Consider the following 25,311-nt stretch of genomic DNA (forward strand, 5'->3'; position numbering starts at 1 on the left):
TTACATGGTTGAAGAGGCCAGTGTATGTAGAGCTTATGCACGATAGGGAACACAGCCAGGAGGGGCACATAGGGGTTGGGTGACTTAAATGGGGAAAAATCCAATTATTGTATCCGTCCAGAGGCAGGGTGAGCTTTTAGGGAGGGGAGCGATCTGTTATTACTCTTTCTCTTTTCTTTCACTCTTTTTTTCATCCTCTAATTCTAGGGTAAGGGGGTAACCTAAGAAAAGGGGGAGCCAAGTGGAGAGACATGAGGGTTACGGGCTGAGCTTGCTGTTAAAGTATGTCCTTGTAATTAGCTGAGTATTAGCAGTGGTGACAATGCAAGAGCGCTAGGCAGGGAAGCACCCTTTAACGCTCTACTCATTTCCTGAACTTAATCCCCACCGCTTACTGGTAATAGTGCGCAAGTGCACACGCATCTGGACACACACACAAACTCTCAGTCATGCACAAATTCACAAAATCAACTACTGGCTATAAAGGGAAAGAACTCCTTAAGCAAAGCTACACCCAACTGCTCACCTTCAATCACTATTGTGCTCAAAGTCATAATGACGCTGTACTGCAGGGACCTTCAGCACGCATTTGCATGTGTGTCTGTGTGTGTGCGTGCACGTACATAAACATTTCAGCCTGCATCTGTACATTAGCATCAACTTGTGTTTAGATGCAGTGTGGCGACTGTTTACTTCTCGAGTGTCAAGAAGCTTCTAACACCCAACGGTACTTCAGGCGAGTCCCTGTTTCTTATTTCCTCCAGTCAACGGATGGAGGAGACAAGGGTACGGAAGCAAAAATCAATTACTTTCAATTAAATCAACCAGCAACTCTTTCAATGTGCCCCCAAGCCACTCAAGTCATACTTACAATACCTCCAACCCCCACTCCTACACTACAAAGTGACACACGCACAACAAACACATGTGCATACACACTAAGCCACGTCCACTTACTGTGTGACTGTCTTTTTGTGTTTAGCGGTTAAATTATAGACTTAGAAACAATTGCTGTGAAGATGGCTAAAAATGCTGGACTTTTTTCCCCCCAATGTGTCATTTTTAAACTGTACAGAACATACAAAAGTAGCATTTAATTGTGCTTTGTGCATTTCATTTGGCTTATTTGAGGCATATTAACCAAACAATTTCTTATCGTCTATCAAAAACAAAGCCACACAAGCAAAATGCTTGAAGAGAACAGCAACTCTGAAAATTGTTGTGGATATATATATAGTGTGTCTATCTATCCTTCCTTCATAGATAGATAGTGAAACCTCTTCTGCAGGCTTCAATATAAAACCAATACAAGTCCAAAACTGATGTTTTTTCCCATTAAACAAGAGATCCAAGCAGTTACCATCAAAAGCATCTCAAGCCTCTTCAGCCTTTTTTGGAGCATGTTAAATGATGGTAGGTTGCTCATGAGAAGTATATATAACACCAAGCTGACTTTATCTTATTTTTCATTATTATTATTATTATTATTATTTTGAATCGATTACATTGGACATAATAGGCTATTAGAATATCACACCATCCTTTTTAGAAAATAAGAAACTAAGAAATGTGGATTTTTTTGGAAATCGTAAGATATTCATGGATTTTTTGCTTGGGGTCTGGATTGACTCATATTCAGATCATATGGTTTATTGAATAAAATCTGAAGTGCCCATTATATCTTATCATCATAATGTACAATGATAAAATAAGCAGAGATTAGAAAAACTGCTGGCAAAGGAGCAATTAAGCAACAGCTTTGAGAAATAAGAGACAATGAAAATAAGGGCATGTACCAATTGTGTTATATTGTAAAGAAGCTCGTGTAGCAGTCTTGCTTCACATTGATTTTTGTTCCATTAGCTTAAATCAAAATCGTAAGAGACACCTGAGCTCAGTCCAGAGCACACCAGTAGAGAACCATTTCTATAGAGAGCATGTTATAAACAGCGCAGAGGGGGACCGCAAACCTTGTCATTGACACAACAGTCTGAGAGAGCATACTATGTGTGTGTCTGTGTGTGTCTGTGTGTGTATGTCAGCCAGCTCCCAGTCTAGCGCTATTGTCTAACAAGGTCTAATTAGCACTATGGCACAATGAATTAGCATAATTATGCAAACAGGGCTCCGCTAAAGGCCTGGCACAAGGGGAGGCTACGGGGGGCACCTATTACAACACACACGCACATGTGCAGCTTCAAACGTGTGCACACACACAAACACAGTCACTAACAACACTTAGACACTGGTATAAAACATTAAACACACATACATAAAGGTGACAGTGCCTCTGAATACAGAAAACACACAGATACAAACATACCTGTCCACCACTTCAACAGAGAGTGACAATAACACAAGCCTGCACGTGCACTGTTCAATGGCCTATTTGATAGGCTATTTATGTATCTAGTACGTTCTGTATGCTGATACCCCTCTTATCTTTCCAAATACATCCTCCAGTCATAAACAGCCCCCATACCACCACAAACATCAGAAATCGGCTCTCCACAACCCTCCCTCAAACACTCAAACATTCAGGGTTTATAGTATTTACCAGCAGGGGTGATAGGTGAAGTCTGTGGGAGATAATAGGGATGACTGAGAGGCTGAAAGGCTAGTAGTCATTTAGACAATGACAGCTGTAGTGAAGAAGCTTCTATTAGGCTTCATTAGGACGCTAGGCTCTTGATTATATGCACACACAATCTCACTGTCATGTTTCCAGTGCTTCAGAGGACATTGTATTGACTTACATTCATTTCCTGCTGACATATCGTAACCATAACCATAACCACAACCGCTATATGTATAACACTAAACCTTATCTTAACCAAACCCTGACCTTTATCATGTCTTCCACCTAAAATGTATTGATTTACATAATGGAGTCTTGCTTTTTGTCCCCAAACAATTTGTGTAACCCACAAAGTGGCAATACAAACAGATTTGCATCCCGACAGAACGTGTAATGCTATAAGTACTGGCACATACACACAAGAAAAATTAGTGTGTGTGTCCATACAAGCACTTTGGTTTGTCACAGTGACCTTTGCTTGAAACATTAACCCAACATGTGACCCCACAGCCCAACAAGCCCTCTTACCAAAAGCCCTGCGACGTCAACAAGCTTTATCCAAACCCTCTTAAAGACACACACACATTCACACATCCTGTGCCCCGAGGGGCATGAATTGTGTGCTAAAATCCTGACCCCTTAGCCGGAAACAAGCACTGCTAAAACTCCTAACGACACCCATACAAAGCTTTCTAACAATTACAAGCTAAAGAACCGGGAAGGTCAGGAGTTCAGAGTTCAGATAGTTAAAAGTGATCAAGTCCAGACTGAAATAGTCCCAATCATACAATGAAAAGACATAACAAGCAGCAAATGTTACTGCAGATTCATGACCTCTGGATAACCACCAGATGGGGTGCTTTCTATGTATATATTTTACCAAGTGAACGTCATGTTCCAGTCACCTGTCAAGTGTGTGCCATCTTTAGGACATGTAGGTTCCCCAAGGAAGAGCCATTCACAAGTCCTGGTCTGACTGATGTCATTCCACAGAAAACAAACCTGAACCCACTCTGTTACAAAAAAAAAAAAAAAAAGGTAGTAGTAGGTCAATGATTTCTGATTTTGTGGAAAAAGATATTAAAGCAGCTATTTAGGTTTGCCATTTTAATTCTCTTACTTTTATTTTATTGTGCTCACTTAGGTAGTTTCTTGAGTCCGCTTGCCTTGTTGTAGTGTTAGAAAGGTAGTTATACCAGCATTTTCCACTAATATTAATGCATATATACATTATAGGAGACAGATTAGCCACCTGTCTAGATTGTACCCCACCTCTCACTCTATGACAACAGGGATAGGTTCCAGCACAACCCAAACACAAGCTTGAAGAAAGGAAACTGTATCATCCCATATATTAAAAATGGTACATTATTTAAAAGTTATCCATAATACAATTGTCATAACCTAAATTCTTCACTGAGAAGCCTTGCAAGGTCCACTGGTCTTAAAATGAAAGTACTGACTTTATCTTCGCCTTAAGAAACAATATATTGTTCAATATACTGTGGGATAAATACAATAGCTGGGACAGAGGGTCACGCTGAGAGGGGGGGTAGCAATTTTAAGCTGAGTCCACACATTTTGGAAGCAGTGTGCTAATCCGGCCAGGCTTTTTAGCCCGCTATTCAGGAGGACAAGGACCCCTAGGATTTGGGCTTGTCCACACCTCAGGGGTAGGGGATTATCAAGACAGCAGGAAAGGTGGAGAGGGAGTGATGGTGGGTGAAATGAATATGTGTTAATTAGCACAGTAGCAGTAGATTCTCTAAGTATTGTCCCTGCCTGTATATCTTTGTGACGAGCACACATAAGTAAGTATGTGTGTTTGTGTATTTTAGAGAGGTTTCTCTCTGACTCCCGCCCTCAAAAATATACCCCAGAGCTCTGACAGGGTCACCTCTGGGCCTTTCAGTGCCTCCTCTCAACCAGTCCTAATTGATCTCACGCATTACTAGCCCCAAACATGGGATGGAGAACAGGAGGGAGATGGCTGCTCTATTGTTTGACGAGTGAGGTCCCGTTGCTGGTGGCTCTCTACTCCTTTCTACACACACACACCCACACACACACACCTCCGGCATGCCCACCCACCATCTCCCCCTTTTCCTCTTCTATGCTCTCATCTCCGGCTGTGCTAATCCACTGACCAAGTCAGGAACTCAGTTACCCATCTGGCAAAGCATGACTCCAGCTGGGAAGACAGAGAGGTGGAGGGGTAGAAGGAAGAAAGGGGAGCAATGGTGAGAGGGGAAAATTGAGAAAGAGGAATGTGGATGAGGGGGTATGCTCTAAGTAGTTGGAGATTTCTTATGTGAAGGAGAAAGCCTTTATACAAGTTACTACTTTATATATACTCTAAAGAAGGAAAAGAATGAAAAACAGAGCGAATGAGGTATCTGCAAACCAGAAAGAGCGGTGAAGTGGAGTGGAACAATCCAAAAACATGATGACCTCTTCTTTTTCACTCTCCAAAGAAAAAAGTATTGATCCTCTTGTCTCCTTGTGGAGAAAAAGGATTACCCATTCTAGCAAGTTGGAATGAGAGTTGCCACTGAGCTCTGTCATTACTAATCTGATTCCAGTGTGCAGTGAAGTAGCCTCTAGCCATGGCATTCACCCCTGACTCCCGTGGAACCATCTGGCTGAGTAGCACTAACCCATGACCTTTCTCTAACCAGTCACATGCCTGGGAAGATGGAGCTTCACAAAAAGCTGTATAAAATGGCTCAAAGTGAACAAGAAGCACATATATTGAACATGATACTTACAAATCCCTTGTTCATATTGCAATAAGACATTTGTTCCTGTCATGTTGCTGCAATATTTTTAATATTGAGGTGTAGTTAAAGAGATCTTTTTACTAATATAGACAAAACATTCATGTTATATTTTGGGCAAGTCACGGATTGTGCAAAATGCATTGATAATTGTAAGAAACAACTGCAGTTACATTAACTGTGCATATAAAGAATTGCCTGAAATCACATTTTGGAGAAAAAAAATCCAAACTGTAGCTGAAATGCCGCTGTGGTTAAAAACACAGTGCTACAATACATCAACAAGAAACTGTACAGAACAGCCTGAATTTAAAAAAAAATCAGAAGTAAACCCACTTCTGATAGTCTAACACTTTAAAACAGTTTCAAAGAATGAAGGTCAGAGCGAGTGAAGTGACCACTCCATATCATGGAGCATGTGCAAATCCCTCCTTGATTCATGGTCTTTCCTTTCTCCCAAACCACTCATCAGTGTCGACTGAAGCAATAAGACTGCAACCCACTTTAGTTCTAAAGGACATCTGAAGGTAGTTGGGAGGAATGAGCACATGATAAATCACTGTAGAAGCAGCACACGAGAGACACACTCCAATTCAGAGAGAGGGAATCAAACCACCTGCATCAAACCATCAATCAAACACTAACAGAACACAGCATGAGGTTAACCCAAACTTGTAGCGTGGGTGTGCTTGTGTGTCAAGGATAAAAGCCAGGGAGCACTATGGGTAAAATGAACTCCGCTGTGAACACAATCATATGCATGCTCTGATAAACACTCAAACACATTACAAAGACAATGCCTAGTAAGATAAAGCATGTACTTACAGACATTACCGGTGTTGTCAAAACTGTTGAGCACTTCATTAACTCTAAGAGGTCCCATGTTATCCCTTAGAGATACAAAAATATAAATGATTATGCAGCACGCTTGGAACATAAACTATCCTTTTTTTATATAGATGATAGATGAGAAGACTAAAGTGCAGATTTACCATTCTGAGCTTTGTTCAATAGCAAAAGCATCAAAAAGTGAACACTAATTAGGTTTGTCATATATTTACATATCTCTGACACAGCTATTTTGCAGAAAAGCATTGGGTTGTATTTTTGCTACATCTGAAATTATTCCTTTTTTAAATCTGCTTTTAATTTAAAATTGAAACATGTTTTAGATATTTTCTTTCCACCCACATGACCAAAGCTTTGTGGTACTCCATATATACGTCTCTTTGTTTGTTTTTCTTTGTTTGTTCAACTCAACTTTACTAAAGTCTTTACTTTTATGACACAAGATAAATAACATTGTAAAAAATATTCACAGTAGTTTTTAACTAGTATAATATTGCAGGATTACAAAATGGCCCTTTGTGTTTTGCAGTGTCACTGTGCTTTACAAATGCCAGAATGAAACAAGAGCCTTATGTGGATCCATTCATGTGTGTGTACCTAAGTAAGGCACTGTACTCAGGAAAGTAGACACTTCTGTACTCCACCCACTGGTCATCTGAGGTATCACTGTGGTCTCGTGCCACAAGCCTTTTTCTGCTGAAAAGGTCAAATGTGGCAAACCTGCGAACAGACACTTGTTTGACCTCCGGACTCTCCACCTGCTTCTGACGCAACACCTGTGACAAGAAAATAAGAAAGTGGAAATAAATACAGCCTTCCTCCAGTCCAAAAGACAAGAGGTCTTTTGGGATTAGTATAACATTTAAATATGGTGACAAATGATCTGTTGTTTACAGTAAATCCTTGACAGTATTTATTATGTTTAATACATTTTTTCAGAAAGAAAACACAAAGGATTGAGTTTGGTTTTTGAGTACAGTAGTGAAGTGTTAGCAACTTAGCCTAACAGCAAGAAGATCCTGGGACATTTTTGTGTGGAATTTGCATGTTCACCCTTGTCACTCCATGGGCTCTCTCCGCACAATGTGACAAATGTGTTATTGTACACAGTAAATCCATGAAAGTATTCATTATGTTGCATAAATGTTTTAGAAAGAAAAGACAAAAAATCAGGTTAAGTATTATGCTTACTACTATACTACTACATACAACATACTGTATATGGAAAACACAGTACTATGCAATATGCAGTCCATACAATTTCAGTTTATTACTGTTCAGGAAAAAGTGCCAAAAAGCAGTCTGGGGCTTTTTGCACCTCCTGGAGGGAGATATTTTTGTCAGCCAAATGTAAGGGCTGCATAATGTCCATGTAAGGGAACAGTTACTGCTCTAGTGCGTGCAAGGTTTTCAGAAGTTTTGGGGAGGGGAAAAGATTGCTTTCAAGTGTTAACAAAGCTACTGTTACCAGCAAAGCTGTGAAGCCGATGTGTTATACAATAATTCAGGCAATACTGTATGTTAAAGCAGATCAGCAGAAAAAAGACTGCTGTACTGTAATTAGTATATCATTATACTTATTATTATACTTATTATTAAGTGCTGGATTATCAGATTGTACAGAAACTGCCCCCTCCTTTTGGGGCAAGAAAGTAAATATAGTGCAGTTCATGATCCTTTTAAAAGTTAAGTAAACAATAGAGTTTTTGGGAAGCGTGACAGGGAACTCTGGGTTCCCATCATCTTTGTTCTTCCTTCAGGGACAGCAGTGCAATCATGAGAGTTCTGTGCTTGCATACCTGTCTCAGCAGGGTCCACCTGGCTCGTGCGACATCAGTATTTCTACAGGTCCCTGACCGGGAGGCGCGGGAATCAGCTGCGCGAGTGTCTTCGTGAATATTTTTCCCCAAAGGTGACGCCGGCTCGGTCCTTTCTGCAGCACCAGAAGAGTCCCTGTCCATTTTATCTTCGTACTTCTGGTAGGAGATAAACCCGTAAGCATTTGTTTAAATCCTGTTTATGCAGCTGTCACAGTTACAGCGGTGCGGTAATACAAAAAAATAAGGCTTTTTTTCTATAGCGACGCAGAAATGATCACATACACCGCTTCACTGTCATCACCTGTTACACCCACAAAGGATGCATGCTACTTCCGTACACTTTTGCAAGTCCAGGCATGTTAAACGATCGCGCTCGATTTCACAATTATAACTGAGGGCTGCTCACAAACTGATTTGATTAGTTTTGCCTGGCATTGCTCGCTACGTCATCAAGCGGGTATTCGTTTAGGAAATCGTACATGTGCCTGAAAATGTTCTCGCTGGCTGTTGTGCGTAGCTTAACGTAGAAGAAAGCAGCGAGGATTATAGGGCAATTAAAATGCCCTAACTGTCGCAAATGTGACCAACTGTACCTGATAGTAACCGTTAGCTAATTAAAATCACGCAAACGTCGCTGTCACCGGTTCATTTTATCTCATTAACGGTTAAACATTTGTCATGGCGTGTATATCGACTTTGTTTTTCTTATCTGCTCGTGTTCCGATGCAATTTCGGATAAAATTCTGGGAGCTAACCGCTTGTAAACGGAAAACATGGCTCTCCTGGTCCCTTCAGCGTTGTTGCTCGTCGGTAAGGAGTTCATTCAACGTTAAAGATGCTGTTTTTACTTACCTTTGGCTTGGTGCAGGATTACACGCTGGTCTCCCGTCTCGCTGATAACGCTAACTCATTCATTATTGAAAACCGTGTCTTTCTGCCGGGTTGACAAAACTAGTCTTGTAAGGAGACACAGATAAGGGCATAGTGCTGAAATTGACACTCTGAATCTGGCTCGCTGTGCTGGCAAACGCCTCCTATGTGTTTTGTTATGCATGTGTTTATGTGAATACTATATAAATATGCCCAAAGCTCTTCTATCCAAATGGTTAGCATTTTAAAATAACTTGAGATTCAAATTGGATCATTTATGAACGCAGTCATTTATTTATAAAAGCCTTTCCTACATTGCCATCACTATCATTGTTTTAAATAGGAATTAGCCTATTGGTTTGACAAGACAAATATAAAGTCGTATGGGACTATTTTGTCTACTGTCAGCTGCTCCCTTTAGGTGTCACCACAGTGGCCTCCATCTCACCCTATCCCTGTCATACCAGCCCTCTGCATGTCCTTCTTCTCTACATCCAGGAATCGTCTCTTTTCCCCTTGCCTGTCAGCTCCATATTCATCATCCTTTTTGCCACTATATTTACTGTCTCTCCTCTGCACATGTCCAAACCATCCCAGCCTTGCCTCTCTGACTTTGTCTCCAAACTGCTCAATCTGAGCTGTTCCTCAAATGTACTCATTACTAATCTTGTTAATCCTGGTCATTCCCAGTGGAAATCTTATCATCTTCAGCTCTGCCTCCTTTCCTTTTGCTAGCACCACCCTCTCCAAACCATGCATCATAGTAGATCTTGCTACCATCTACTAAACCTTCTCTTTCACTCTTGCTGCTATCCTTCAGTCACAAATCACCCTTGATATATCGTGCCCAGCCACTCCACCACACCTTCACTTTTTCCTTCACCTATCTTTGTGTGTGGACTGTTTTTCGTTTTGGATGGTTTACCCCAGGTGTTTAAACTCTACCTTCACTCATCTTCTCTTCAGTGTTACACCTGTCTCTTTCTCACTCAGATACATGTATTCTGTCTTGTTTCTGCTGACCTCTTCTCCCCAAAGCATACCCCCACCTCTCCAGGCTCTCATCTACCTGCTTCAATACAGCCAATCACACTGGGGAATTTATAAACTCAAGAATGTGATCATAATAGATCTTAATTTTGAGTGTTTCTGCACAAAGTGTTTTAATTACATCTCTAAAATGAATTTGTTTGTGAATTTGGATTATATTTTCTTTCAAACAGAAACATTAAGTAATCAAGGATGAAAAAACACTGGGGTGACTTCATTATAATTTGTGGTTTATCAAAGTATATGTAGCCAGTCATGTTCAAATAAAAGCAGTATACTTTAACAGTGATTCACTCAAATTTAGCTTAAGATTTATAATTTTTTTTTCTAATACTATTCAAATTAGGATAATTAGTTTTGTAACAAATAGCAGACCAAAATTACTGAAAGAAATTTAAAAATCTGTTTAAAAGTCAGGGGTTTTTTGCATACAATTGAAAACTGTAACTAATGACATCATAGCATCTATTTTTTAATAAATTCCATCATTGATAAAAAAAAAAAAAATCAGTATAGATTTAATAAACACAATTAGAGCAATAAACATATCTTCTGGTGTTTTGCTCACTTCAGAGTTAAACAGTCACGTTTCCCGAAACTTAAGTTTTATCATTGAACACTTTTCATGTCACCTCCTTGTCAATCCTTAGAATTACACAAAAACAGACATTGTTAGGCAGCCAGGTTATCTAACAATGACTTGCTGAACATAGCGATTGTATCTTTAACTATTGCTCACACTATAAGTACAGTAGTGCTTTGCTTACTCAAAAAGACTGTGACACTTCAATAAATAGGTGGAGGAATATTGCAGTAATTTTTGAAGCTGTTTTATTTTAGGATACTTCGTTCTCATCGTTTGACCATCTAAGCTCCGGACTCGAGAGGTACAGGGACTTACAGAAGTATTTCAGGAGGAGATTAAAGGATGCATACCACAGGTTCTCCAATATACCTGATTACTCAGTGGTGAGGATGCCCTTTTGTTTTGGATTTGTCTATTTTATAATGATTTTGAATATTATCTTAGTGGGACTGATGGACAACAATAAATATGACTTGTTTGGCAATTGAGTTTCTATATCATGAAAAGGATTATTTGGTAGCCTCAAATTATGTTAATCATATCTGTTGTTGTTATTTATCTTGTCAAAGGTCTCTGGACATCACCATTTATATTTCACTGAAGAAGATGGGATATACAGAATGGACAAGAAACAGAGTAAGCAGCAAACATGATGAGGGTCTTTAAACCGCTCATGTTAGCAGTTCTGAAAGCCTAAAGTTTAGCAGCAGAAGACTATTTTCTCAACAGGGATTTTTTTTTCTACTATATCCCTGTCACTGCATGTGCAACTTTTTATGCAGTCCATCATTAGAAATCTTTCCAACTTATTTCTTCTGTTTTTAGGTCACCTGGAGCCAGAGCAGGTGTTAAATCTAAGACAAATCTCTGGAGAGTTGGAGAAGACGGGACTTGAAAATAATAAGAGAAAGCAAAGATTTCAGTGGACGGTCCAGAGAATCCGTCTATCCCCACAGGAAAGGCATCTTGCAGTGTCGCTAAAATGTACTCACACGGAAGAGCTGAGGTAAATCAAACAAGGCATTTTAAACTACTGTACTTACTGAATTAGAAAGAGGATGTTAATTTTGTGATGAATCAGGTGTGTGGTCGTGAGGCTTGAAAGGAGAAGATTCCTACCTCTGCATCCCCAACATGTGACACTAACCCTGGAGAAAGTCTTTAGCTTTGGTAATTTTTTGCACAATAAAAATTCATTTCAGTTGTGTTACAGGTAAGAGCACTGATGTAAAACTTAAAATACTGCATATTATTGTGTGCATGTGTGAAGAGTGGGCCACAGATGAGATACTATTTTACTCGACTCTGGAAGGTCTACGTTCCAGCGCAGTGTTTCGTCTGGATCTCACCTCCAGTGGAAGCAGGATAACCTCTGTATTTGAGGAAATGCAGCCTGAGTAAGTGTGAGCGATGCAGCATGTAAGCTGCGTCTACTCCCACACCATCTCTAATTGACCTGCTGACATCTCCCCAGTGTGTTTGTGGAGGTTGCCCTGACCAGAGACCGACAGATCCTGACCATCAACTGTAACAGCAGGACAAGTTCAGAGGTGCTGCTAAGTGATATAGCAACATCAAATTTAGATCCATTTGTGGTTCAGCCACGCCAGCTCAATCTCCTGTACCACGTGGAGCACTGGAGAGGTCGGCTTATTATACTGGCAAATACAGGGCTTGGACAAGAATATCAGGTATAGTCTGTCCCGTGTGTGTGTGTGTGTGTGTGTGTGTGTGTGTGTGTATATATATATTAGTATTTTTAGATTTTACATGAGTGATTGCCCATCATTACCAAGGAAACCTGGATAAGTGTTTGGTCCTATAGTGACAATATAAGGAGTAATGCAGACAAAAATACACATATATAAATACATAATGACTAGCAGAACTTACCAGGTATAATTCAGACTCAGGCATGAATGCAGTGTACTCTGTAACTACAGGAGTATACCTGCTTTTACCTACTGTTCCCTTTCTCTTCAAATGCACATGGAAAACAAAATGTCAGAAGTTAAAATGGTTTAAAAAGGTTTCTGTGTTTTGACATGCTATAATTTTCCTTATGTTCTGTTTCAATTGGTCTCTATTCACAACTTGCTCTATTAACTAACCAGTGGTATTTTACAGAGTGCTACATTTAATATCCAGTTAAAACATTGATTTTCAGTGAAGGAGATTCATCTTTCCATTTAATTTCCAGGTGGTTCAGGCTCCTGTCTCAGAGCCATCAATGGATTCCTGGGTCTCTTTGTTTGCGCCTGAACCTGGCACTACAATTAAAGACATGGACGTGGTTGGAGACCATTGTGTGTTGGTTGCAAGAACGCCAGTTAGTGAACTAGCTCTCATTGTGGTCCCTCTGATCCACCCCAAGAATGCATACATAGTACAGGTAATTATTACACAATTTCTTGCATACTTATGTGCTTGTTAGCGTTTGAGACTTTAACCACCTTTTGGTTGTTCTTAGTCTTTACTTTTTGTAATTTTATGGGTTTGTGGTTTAGTGTTATTAATATATTCTCAAAGCTTTTTATTTCTACACTCATGCTAAAGCTTCCATCCTGGGCTTGTGCCATTAAAACCAAGAAACCAGGCTTGGCTGACCAACAAAATATGCTAGAATTCCTGATATCCTCTCCAGTCCATCCGCCGGTTCCATACTGTCTACACCCTGAGAATGGGCTCCTTTTATCAGGCACTGGAGATGGATCCTCCCCAGAGAACCAAGCTGATTATATCACTACGCGCTTGGAGGCCTGCAGCCAAGTGAGGAAACTTGAAATATAATTTGCGCAAATAATAAGACAATGTCAGCAGGGCTCTAAGCATTTAGCATTTATCACCATACAGAGAAGGGCATTTTGTGCTTCTTCATACATCATCACCTAACACAGAGGCGTATAATTGTAACAAATTTTATAGACTTATTTCTAGATAATTTACCATTAATTCCTTTAGTCTGAAAGTGCATCTCTGTGTGTTTTTGTAGGACGGTACCTTTGTGCCTGTGACATTGTTTCATACAGTACCTGTGGAGCATTTGGGACAGGCACCGCTGCTGGTCCATGTCTATGGTGCTTATGGCAGAGATCTTAACATGGAGTTCTACCCAGAGAAAAAAGTGATGCTGGAGCAGGGCTGGGCTCTGGCCTACTGCCTTGTCAGGTATAATGTCACTCCTCTAGGAAGCTAACCAAACCCTGTTGGCTCAAAAAGTTATGATGAGAGACATGCTTTATATGACCAAAATGACAGGGAAATGACAGACAAGTCATTGTTGTCATAGGGGGCAAGTGAAATATGTAATTCAAACTTTGTGCTCCCCATGAGTTGAAGTAACTTGTTCTTTGCTTTTACACTCTGTAGAGGTGGAGGGGAGCGTGGCCTTTCTTGGCACAGACAAGCCTGCGTGGGAGGGAAGCGGAGAGGAGTTGAGGACCTCCAAGCCTGTCTCCATCACCTTTTCTCCTTAGGAGTCTCCTCTCCTTCTCTCACCGCTCTTACATCCTGCAGTGCTGGGGCTGTGCCAGTGGGAGCTCTGTGCAACAGACACCCACTATTGATGCGGGCTGTCACCCTGCAGGTAAGAAATTAAATCGTTGGAGGTTTTGTGCTTAAACCCTGAACCATACAACATTGTTGTTAAATTGACCAAAATGATGAATATTCTTGACTAAGTCTCTCTATAGTTACTTGTAGTAAAAATGTGAGGTAAACACTTCCAAAACCACAGCTTTTCCTGTTTTCAGGCTCCGTTTCTGGATGTGTTAGGGACTATGGAGGATCACAGCCTGCCTCTAACTTTAGAGGATAGAGATGAATGGGGGGACCCAGTGGGAAACCCAGAACACAGACATATCATCACCTCCTACTGTCCCCTTCACAACATCACTCCTCAGGTATGGAGAGGAAAACAGAATATAAAAATAAAATGCAGCTATATTTTTCTTAACTGGCTTCACAGAAAATAGTCTTTTTGTTTGTGTTACCACTTCATGTAATGTTTTGCTTTATACATTTGTTTGCATTAGCACATACGTGTTTCAATCACCTCAATCATAGTTGAATGCTGATCAAATGCATTGACGGATGCTTTGAGCAGGTAAGAAACTGCAGGTGAGTCCCAACCTTTCTGGGACTCAGTCTTACCTGTAGGTGGACCAGGTTGGTGTATTTGATTTCAAATTTCCAATGCAATAAAAATTGTCCTGTACCTAATGCGAGGTAACTGACATCTATTTCATGTTTGGTTTAATTCCATGAAACACTGTAGGGATGCATTTAGGGCCATTGATAATTAATACATTTGGTAAACATAATGTAAACTACAGTATGTAATTTAAAATGCGTGTGTGTGTGTGTCTGTGTTTGTGTGATACAGCATTACCCATCGATGCTGCTGACAGCCTACAGTGGTGACAACATGGTTCCTCTGGCAGGCGTCCTTAAATACACTGAACAACTAAAGAAAGCCGTTCATACACACTCCAGCATGAAGCCAAAGTCAGGTAATCAAGTCATTTCTCCAAGTCTGCAGCCATGCATATTATTGTGTGTTTGAGTACCTCATTCTATGGAGGTGTGCATTTGTCTTTGTGTGCATCTCAGCATACATTGTCCTCGTCTTTTTAGGAGTAATTTCTGCATGATCAGAGGTTTTAATAGCATAGGGTCATCCCCCAATAGTAGTTTCAGTGTGCATGTTGGGAGAGGTAGCAGTAGCAGATGCATGGCTATCTGTCAGGGGGAGTGCTAACAGCATTTAAGTTGATGACCAAAATGTTTCATAGGTCACCTTGTAGTAAAGCTTGCCTCTGTGTATACATGCGTTTTGTGTGTGTGTGTGTGTGTGTCTGTGAGTGTGCGTATGTGTGTGTCAGCTAATTGCTCTAATTTCCCCCTGACAGGCTCTTTCTCCCTCTCACTTATAATCTCCCTTCACCACGTTGGTGGTACTCCTTATTTACACCCCTCTCTCTCGCACTGCCTCCTCTGCTCCTGTTTCAAATGCACACATTATCTCTCTCCGTTACCCTCGCTCACTTTTCTGTTGTTCACACATACACCAGGCAGCTTAAGTGTCTGTGTGTGTGGTGTGTGTGTGTATATGTCTCCCTAATCTGTCTCTCTCTGTTCTCCGGAGTCTTTGATAAAGTGCTGATGGCATAGACACATCCAGGCGGGTGGGCAGGCCCATTAGCATGGTAAAGAGATAGTGTATCAGAGCAAGAGATTAGACGCCACAGACTGGGAGCTGTCAAGGTCAAGACCGCACTTGTGAAACAGTCCATACCACAGAGACAGGGAGGGGAGGCAGGGGGATATCAGATGGGAGGATAAATGAGTGAAAGCAAAGACAGAAGACTGAAAAAGATGATTTGGGGGGGAAATGGGCAGAGAAGGGGAGCAGAGAAAAGAACATTTTAAAGAAAATGTTAATTTTAAGTATTGTCTTCTGCCCGTACTTGGCTCTTGAATCTCTTTGTGTACGTTTCATTTTAGAGTGTAAACCAGCACCAAACATAGCTCTGAATATCCAACCTGGAGCAAATCACCTTGGAACAGAAGACTTTGAGCTAATGCTGGAGGAGGTAAATTAATTTTCCTGAAGCTGAAACCTTCTTGAAAAGATCGATGTTTTTATTTTGCAGTCTTTTTAAGGACAAATTATCTGAAAATTGGACACAAATATTTTCTGGTATGAGACATTTTTACTTTCTGAAAATTATGAGTTCTTAATTTCCCATCAGAATGCACACCAACACTGAGACATGAAATATTAGTAAGCACAGAGCAAGCGCTTGATTGCAATATACTATCTGTCTCACAGCTTTAAAATTGAGGTACAAAGTCAGTTAAATCAAGGAGTCCTTTTACCTGTAGATGTGATTTTGTTTATTACAAATGCACCATGACGTCATGTACGTGTGTGATAAACAGCCAAATCTGAGAAAGCCTTCTTAATATATAATCTATAATTTGCCTTATGAATGTAAAAGTTTGAGTTTTAGCACTTGGATGGGTGATGACAGATACATACTGTTTGTTGTTTTTTATTCCATAACAAAGGAAGCCCTCAAGCTTGCATTTCTGTACATGGAGCTTGGCCTGGACCCTCCTCGGCCTCCACGCAAGCGGAGAAGATAGCGAGGTTATGAAGAAGCAGTCGGGCATGAAAAACAGCATCTTCCATCACGACAACTAGACAGACTGGTGTCCAAATCTAATAATAATAACAGCAATTACACTTTCAAAGATAAGAAATCACTACCTTGTAGAGGAAACACCAGAGAAAAATCTTAATGCTTTGATGGTTTCTGTAATACAGCAGTTATTGGATACTCATCTCCATTTTTACTAGCATTTATAAAGTATGTCTATGGTCTCCAAATAGCAAGCCTTCTCAGAGATGTAGCACTCTTCAGGATGGTTGGGATTAAACAGAGTGTTGGTGGAGTACTGAATCACCAAACCCTCTCCTACTTCTGTCTGGATGCGAGATTTCGGAAACACTTTGCCATCATTGGCTATGGTGGTGCTTATCAGCACCTTCAACTCGTCTGGCAGCTCACGAACAGAGGAGAGATCTGTGACAGCTGATTCTTTACCAAAGTTAACCACTATGAGGAAAGCTCGCTTAAGTCCATCAAGCTCTCTGATGTAAGAGAAGACATTGGCATCAGCGTGGACGTAGCAGAACCATCCACGGTTAAGGGGGAGCTCTGATTGACGCAGGGTGTTCAGGAAGCGGTACTGAGCCAGAACAGAACCATCATCTTTCATCTGGGCCTGGGAATAAAGGAATGGGAGGAGGACAGATGTACCATAGAAAGATATACATAAGAAAACGATCTGTCTTCAAAGTTGAACATTAGAAAAACAGATCTATACCTCCACGTTGACCGTTTCATAATCGGGGTGTAGTGGCAACCAGGTGAGATTTGTTTTCTCATTAAAACCTGCGTTCGTGTCAGCATTCCACTGCAATGGAGAACGCTGAGGGTCTCGACTGGCACTCTGCAGTGAAAGCAGAGGAATCATTTTGGTATATTTGCTCATGTATACAGTCGCCAGTGTAGTAGATACAACAAGACTGCAAAAATGTCCTTTAAAGTAAAGACATTTATGTTGTTATATTTATGTTTATTTATTGTTATTAATAAAATGACATTAAACTGGTTATTTTTAAGGACCTCTCACAGAGATGTGTGACAGTGAGGGTTTAAAGGTTTCTTCAGTGTGTGCACAGTACTGACTGTATTGTATTTGCCGGCTGGGTCTTGTATCTGACTTGCTGTCACGTTAATGTTCTCCATGCCGATCTCCTCGCCGTAGTAGGTGGTGGCTGTGCCTGGAAGGGTCAGCAGCAGCATGTTGATGGCACGAACATAGAGTCGACCAGCACTGGAAGAAATCCGAGTCCTGTCATGGTTTCCAACCTGATAACAGTGTAGGTAAGAGAAAAACAAGACAAAGGGTTGATTAAGAAATTAGGAGGTAAGGAGGTGGGCTGAAACATATTTGTTTTCTTAATATGTGTTAGGTGCTAAAGTCTGAAGATGCACATAAAGTAAGAAGGCTATACTTTTGAGCCTAATCAATAATAATTACAGAAAATAAACATGCTTAATTTACTTTTACTCAGCTACTAATTATTTAGCTTTACAGGAGTGTTTTTGACAAATTTAATTTCATTGCCTAGCGTTTGTCAAACTGTCACTGCAAAGGGGTTGATGATTAACAAATACATAAACCGACCTGTGGTGTGAAAGATATGACAACACAAGTGTGAGAAGCATGATCTCAGGCAGACAGTCTACTAAGGATGACTCGACAGTTCATTCTTATGAATGCTGCCGACACGTGATTTCGGCATGTTATGTGCCACAGTATGCAGGACATGACGCTACTGATCCTGTGGTTTTTACAATTGTAAAAAGCGAGGAAATAAATATGAGTTTAAGAACTCACCACCCAGTTGGGCCATTTTCCTTTGGGCATGTTGCCCATCCAGAGGTGGACCAGATGCTTAGCCCATACTCCACTGGTGTTTTGGGGTAGATCCAGCAGGTAAAAGTTAAAGGGGAAGTCACCTTCCTTTTCCAGCCTGGTGCCATAGTACATCATGGTCTTGTACACCTCTTCATAATCGTATGACTCTGTTACCATGAATCTGCAGCACAGGAGGAATTTATTTAGCATGTGATATGACACAGAAACCACGATGACTTGTGTCAGGATATCGTCCATTAGCTGATTTTGTTTATCTTACTCTAAAATACCAGTGTGTCCTTATTTGAAATCATTTTAAAAATCTGGGCTTAATTCCTTATTCTAGATTTCATTAAATCATTTCAAACCAAACGATTTAATGAAATCGTTTGGTTTGAACATTAGTGCATTGCATAAGCAAAAGGTCTTTAAAATTAAGGATGATTGTGACATAATAATTACAGGTAGTTTTCTGCCATAGTAATATTGAATGCACTTAATCACTTTCCTACCTGTATCTGCCAGGCTCTTGACTGTAGATGTCCATCTGTGCTCTAAACTCCCTCAGTATGTCATGCAAGCCCACCTGACTGGTGGTGTAGTCACTATGAAGATCCCACTCTGTAGTTACCAACTCCTGGATAGAAATATGTATAAGGTTATGTAGTGATTATGCAATTTTAGTATAGCTTAGCTACTTTCAGGCTGTGTGCTGGAGTTAGAGTTTGTATTTTCTTTGAGCAAAGTTTGCTGAGTGAGAAACTGTGGATTAAGAAAGTTTCTGCTAATTCTTCAGATTTGTTATTTTTGTAACTGTCCAAATAAAATGGGCGAGAAAGGCAAAGGAAGAAAAAACATCTTGTTAAGTTCTAATTATGGAGGCGCTGAGGAAATCTGACTCACTGGACAACTATTGGTGTTACCAGAGTGTAAAGCATTGGGTTTACAGATTTAAGGGAATGAGCCATAGACCTGCACAGAGACAGTGATGTCACAGTTCTAAAATTACACCTAATGTGCATGTCTTTTTGTGAAAGATAATCTCAAGCCATTAAACTGGCCTAATAACAGGCAAGTGAACCATTCAGCCAACAGCAACCACAGCATAAACCACTAAAGCAATAATGTAGAGACAGATGGTTTCTGATTCATATTTAGCTGAATCACGACTAAGGATGTGATACAATTCTTAACACACTTATAAACTTTTACATATCTTTTTCAATTGCAGAATTGTAGTTCCAGTGGTTTGTAAAAATGAATTACTGTTTCTAAGATGGCAAAGAGTTAGTGTTGTTTTGTTTAAAGATTACCTCGTGGTTGAAAATGATCAGACTGTAAAAATGTAACCTAACTGCAAATCTGTGGGTATAAATTCTCAGTCATCAGTGAGTAAAAGAGTCCCAGTGTTATGGTTTTACCCTGCAGTCGTAAGTAAACTCCAATGACTTGTTAATCCACCAAAATATGCTCCTTTGCTTCTAATCTTTCCGCTGTGAGAAATATCTTCAGCCTCTTTGACCTTAATTCAGCATGTATCACGAACCCTTTGAGTTTCACAAACAGTGTGTTCTTCACATGATTATGAAGCTGACATTTCAGCTAGAGATAAATAATCAGTGATACATCATACACAGTGTGAACAGTCCCACTCAGCTTTTGATTAATTTTTTCTACTAGCAACAAGGGAAAGTGCTTCTTCAGTAAAGCTGCTTTCATGGATCAGATCGTTAAATTTTGGACTCTGACATTTCAGATATTACATAAGTCAATAAAATCTAATTATGCCTGCATAACTCTAAGTTACAGCTTGGATTCTTAGAACTGTTAAGTTCATCCACCACCTTTATCTGAGCAACGATGCACAGTTCTTGTCATTCAACCCCAAATTTGTTGAGCATTTTCCTTTTTCAACTTACTGCAGAACAAAGAACCTTATAGATGAAGTAGATATTTATAATGATTGCATTTATATAGCGCTTTTCTAGGCACCCAAAGCGCTTTACAATTCCACTATTCATTCACTTTCACATTCACAAACCACAGTTGTAGCCACAGCTGCCCTGGGGCAGACTGACAGAAGCGAGGCTGCCATATCGCGCCAACACCAGTAGGCGGTAGGTGAAGTTTCTTGCCCAAGGACACAACGACCAGGACAGAGAGAGCTTGGGGGGTTGAAAGGGCAACCTTCCGGTTACAGATGAGCTTCACAACCCCCTGAACCACATTTAAAGTTTTTCACTATAAAATGCTTTTTGCCTGTCGAAGTTTTTATTGGCATAACAGATATCATCTATCAGTTTCACATCAAAAGCTATTTATCTTAGGTTATAAAGTTATATCACATGTTGATGAAGTGCCAGTGAGTAAACACGTGTGATTGCTTTAGCCAAAACGTGGCTCTGGTTTTCTTTTTCCAACGTGGTGGCTGTTGGGCAAAATGAGCCCCGACTTAGGGGTAAATTAACCTGGTGGTTAATCTTTTACCAAAACAAATGCATAATCTTAAAATTGATTTTGCATCATAACAACTCCCAACTTAAAAATGCTTGAAAACCTAGCGCTTTTATGTCAGAGGAGAATGGCCCGACTGCTTTGAGCGGATATGAATGCAACAGTGACTCAAAAAACATCATCACAAATAAGGTGTGCATAAGAGCATCTCTGAATACCGAAAAACTTGAACCCTGAAGCAGATGAGCTATAGCAGCAGAAGATCACGCTGGTTGTCACTCCTGTAAACTGAGGTTACAATTCACATGAAAGCATGGATCTATCATGACTTTTATCAAAGGTTCAGGCTAGTGGTGGTGGTGTAGTGTTGTTGGAGATATGTTTTTGTTATTTCTGTCTATCTCAGTATGACCTCAGTGTGCCCATCTATTGATTTTAGCTGAACTTAACAAAACCAATGAGGTTAGATGTGTAGTTTAACACTCACGGGTGGTTTGTTTGGATCAACCTGTGGTTCATCCCTCATGTGTGGAGCCTCCAGCATGTGCTTCACTGCATCCATCCTGAAGCCATCCACTCCCTTCTCCAGCCAGAAATGAATTATATCCTAAAATTGAGGGGGGGGGGAATGTATATAGAGCAATTAAACTGGCATCTACATTATGTGTGAAAAGGCTGCAGAAAGATAAAATCATTCAACTATAGCAAAGACAGTTGAGTAGAAATGTTTATGTACAGCCCATTATTGCTTCTGTTGTACTTTGCGCTGTGTGCAGCCACAATTAAAAACATAGGTTAACTGGTACAAGTTAGTGTATAATCAGTGTCACACATTACTGTTAAATGTGGACAAAGGACACAAAAAATATAATACAGTGAAAGACAGAACAGATGAAGAAAACACATGATTTTAGCACATGCATCACTGAATGTACTTTAAGAAATGAGTCAGTAGCTGAGCTTTTGTGTGTCTGTGTGTGTGTGTCACTGCATGTTCCAGTAATCTTACAATCATCTCTTTGATGACATCTGGGTTTCTGAAGTTCAGGTCTGGTTGCTCCTTGAGAAACTGGTGGAGGTAGCATTGCCCTCTAACTTCATCGTATGTCCATGATGAGTTCCCAAAGATACTCACCTGAGTGCAAGATGGGAAACAAATCTGATCTAAATTCTAGTACATTGCACCTTTTTAGTACTATGAACTTGGTGAAGGTTCAGTGAAAATGTGCAGAAGACAAAATCATAGACCAGGTAGAAAATAACAGTACAAGCACCAACCCAGTTATTAGGCTTCGGTCCGTCTGGTTTGCAGTCAGTCCAGACGTAATAATCCTCATAGTGAGGATCTCTAGTCCGGCTCAAGTTGAACCAGCGGTGTAGATCACTGGTATGATTTGGAATGAAATCCATGATCAGCTTCAAACCTGGTGGAAATGGAGATGGGTATTTGTGTGTCAGACATGCAGCCTGCTATAAAAAACAATCTTACCCCCCAAAACCACCTTCTAGCTTCACATTTTCACATAAACAAGGGTGTTCAAAGTGCACACCTTTGCTGTGCATTGCTGCCAGGAGGTCCTCAAAGTCCTTCATGGTTCCAAAGAGTGGATCAATATCACGGAAGTCCTCCACATCATACCCAAAGTCTTTCATGGGAGAACGGTAGAAAGGGCTGATCCAAATTGACTTGATGTTAAGGTATTCAAAGTGGTCCAGCTTCTCCCTGATGCCTGTCAGACAGGAGATACAGGATCTACTGTAACCACTCTGTGCTGAAATTCAGATTCCTAATAAACTGAAGGACTATGGATAGGAAAAGATAATTCTGCATTGCATTAGTAAATTTTTATAGGAAATAATGCAATATAGTGAGAGCAGCTGTCATTTCCCTCTAAAATGCATCTGCATATTTAATATTATAAATGAGCCATTGAAAACAACGAGATGCAGTTTTACCATTCCCTTTGTATACTTTGCGAATGGTTAAATAAAGTTAATAATTTACTCTTGTATAAGTGACCAAATATAAGAAATTGATAAGAGCAGCTGTTAGGTTGACAGAGTGAAAAATCTACCAGGACACGGTGTATACTTTGTGGATTTACAAGAATTTGGCAATCTCAGAAAGGGTGCTACGTTGTTTTGTTTTGTTTTTTGTTTTTTTTAAAATGAAGCCTGAAGAGTTCATAGGAGGCTTTATCTGGCAAAAAAAAAAAATCACAGCGATTTTGCAGGATTTCAATAGTAGGCTACTCAAATCTATAAGAGTATATGGGGAAGTATTTATAATATGGCCTAAAGGTGTTAAAAGTGCAGTAGTTTGAAATGCACAATATAATATGGAAACGCTCTAAGTGACTCAAAAGTGTAACAGCATGTGCCTTCCACTGTTGGAAGCGGAGCGTCATTGGTGTCGTCCATAAAAACACCTGTTTTAATGAAAATCTTCGAATAGTCGTTATCGGAGCTTGCAGCAGTGCTTTGGGTGTCTTACCTTTGAGGTCTCCCACCCCATCCCCGTCGGAGTCTTTGAAGGACCGGGGGTAAATCTGGTACACCGGGGAGGCCTGCCACCAGCTCAGGCACTTCGGAGAAAGCGCGATCACCGCGATTGTGACCGCCACCAGAACCAGGGTGCAGCACACCGTTAGCCAGAACAGGATCTCTCGGGGCACTCGGTACCGGGCCTTAGAGGAGTACAGCACCAGCAACTCCTTAGGCATCCCGGCGTACGGTTTGATCTGCGTGTACTCATCTCGCGCGTCTGAGAGCCGCTTCACGCCGATGGAGTCCCGCTTCTCCTCGCTGTCGGAGGCGCTGATGTTGTCCCTCGCTGCTGGCCCGTCTCCGTCTGCATCCTTATAACCCGGGTTTCTGGTGCACTCCCCGAGCTCCACGCTGTCGGAGTCGTTTCTATAACTCATGTTCTTTGTTAAAACGAACCGTGTCGGGTTGTGTAGCTCGCCTCAAGAACAATGAGTGTCTCGGAGAGCGCAGATTAAATATACGACTACAGTCAGAGGGTCATAGTACACGGAGTAGAGCCTGTCTCTGACACACCTGTGGAATGTGGGAAAGTGGAGCGTTGATGGGACTGGTTACAGATTAGCGTTTTTTTCAGTACACAGCATTACTACGACTGAGACATCAGTTACTTCCAAACCAAACAAAAGCACCAAGGTGCAAGATGCCTTTTAATATTGTAGGCGATAAAGATGCACCTGAACTAAATGTGTTTCCTATTTTGGGATTTGTGAACTTTAACACCAACATTAAAATACAGAAGATATTTCAAAACCCCAAGAGCTACTCCATTTCTTTAATTTTTAGAAAACGCATCACAACGTGTTGATTAACATTTCCTTTCACAGCTCACAGATCCTAAACTGAAAAAATATACATAAAATACAACCTAAATCAAGGGTGTCCAACTTAAAGTTCTGGGGCTAAAATTGGACAGACACAGTCTCCAATCCGGCCCATCTGACTTTGTTCTCACAAATCTTAAAGTGTATATTTGGTGTGATCACCTTTATTTATTTATTTTTAACACAGCCTCTCGTAGGTAAGCATTTTTGTAATTTTTTAAGAAGTCTTTAGGAATGGTTGACCAGGCTTCTTAAAGAACGTTTCAAAGCTCTTCTTTGGATGTTGGCTGCCTTTTGTAGTGTTCCTTTTCAAGATGATCCCACATTGTTTCAGTAATGTTGAGGTTCAGTCTCTGGTGAGGCCAATCCATGACTGATAGTGTTACATTATTTTCCTTACCCAGGTATGCTTTAACTGTACTAGCAGTGTGTTTTTGGTGACCTCTATCCCCTGAGAGGTCACCAAATCTCCCCTGAGATTAAAGATCAAACTGAAAACCTTTGGAACTAGTCTCAGTTCCTACAAGTTAATGAACTGTTGTCAAGAGAAGAAGGGATGCTAAAAATATCTAAACATTTCAGGGACTTTTTTTAATGCTACATTTTTTCACTTTAAGCATTTGTTTTCTATTTTCCCTTGTGAAGAAAATACATGGGTTTAAGATTTACAAATGATAGAATTCCTTTTTAATTTGCACTTTACAGTATCACAGATTTCTAGGAATCAATCTCGTATTATTCTTGCCACTGATTTACCATCTTGTGACTTATGATAAATTACAAAAAAAGAACCCTTGACACATTTGTGTGCCTGTGTCAGTCTTTCAATCTTAATGTTACAGTTACTGCTCTCTTTTCTGACCTATATGTTAACTTATTCTTGTACAGAACTTCTACTTGTATATAAAGAGTGACCAGAAACACATGTCTATGCTAAAAAGCCCACAGGGAATGCAAACCTTCG

General features: G+C 40.3%; 3 protein-coding genes across 5 annotated transcripts in view; 1 reads left to right on the forward strand and 2 right to left on the reverse strand.

Moving 5' to 3' along the window:
- camkmt (calmodulin-lysine N-methyltransferase) overlaps positions 1-8,165 on the reverse strand; it is a 105,212-nt gene extending 97,047 nt beyond the window's left edge. For both annotated transcript variants that reach the window (XM_042220302.1, XM_042220300.1), the window contains exons 1-3: positions 8,004-8,165; positions 6,802-6,980; positions 6,181-6,245 (exon numbers count right to left, since the gene is read on the reverse strand). In XM_042220302.1, the coding sequence (XP_042076236.1) occupies positions 6,181-6,245; positions 6,802-6,980; positions 8,004-8,165 (406 nt within the window). The remainder of the gene's footprint in view (positions 1-6,180; positions 6,246-6,801; positions 6,981-8,003) is intronic.
- Positions 8,075-16,729, forward strand: prepl (prolyl endopeptidase like). 2 transcript variants are annotated; one of them, XM_005930564.2, is made up of 15 exons: positions 8,075-8,183; positions 10,785-10,913; positions 11,100-11,166; positions 11,356-11,536; positions 11,612-11,700; positions 11,801-11,927; positions 12,005-12,221; positions 12,731-12,922; positions 13,087-13,299; positions 13,523-13,698; positions 13,900-14,116; positions 14,283-14,432; positions 14,915-15,041; positions 16,036-16,124; positions 16,603-16,729. In XM_005930564.2, exons 3-15 carry the CDS (start codon positions 11,151-11,153, stop codon positions 16,678-16,680), a joined length of 1,872 nt encoding a protein of 623 aa, XP_005930626.1. In that variant the 5' UTR covers positions 8,075-8,183; positions 10,785-10,913; positions 11,100-11,150; the 3' UTR covers positions 16,681-16,729. The 2 variants fall into 2 exon arrangements, with proteins under 2 accessions (XP_005930626.1, XP_005930625.1); XM_005930563.3 differs by lacking the exon at positions 8,075-8,183 and adding an exon at positions 8,461-8,834.
- A 161-nt stretch (positions 16,730-16,890) lies between these two features.
- Positions 16,891-25,234, reverse strand: slc3a1 (solute carrier family 3 member 1). Its single transcript, XM_005930565.3, has 10 exons — positions 23,474-25,234; positions 22,530-22,709; positions 22,258-22,403; positions 21,989-22,114; positions 21,467-21,586; positions 19,038-19,162; positions 18,505-18,706; positions 17,790-17,972; positions 17,425-17,550; positions 16,891-17,322 (listed from the first exon to the last, which is right to left on the reverse strand). Exons 1-10 carry the CDS (start codon positions 23,901-23,903, stop codon positions 16,891-16,893), a joined length of 2,070 nt encoding a protein of 689 aa, XP_005930627.1. The 5' UTR covers positions 23,904-25,234.
- Between the last annotated feature and the right edge of the window lie 77 nt (positions 25,235-25,311).

This window comes from Haplochromis burtoni, unplaced genomic scaffold (genome assembly GCF_018398535.1).
Source record: "Haplochromis burtoni strain Fernald_Lab_line unplaced genomic scaffold, NCSU_Asbu1 Contig_46, whole genome shotgun sequence".
NCBI lineage: Eukaryota > Metazoa > Chordata > Actinopteri > Cichliformes > Cichlidae > Haplochromis > Haplochromis burtoni.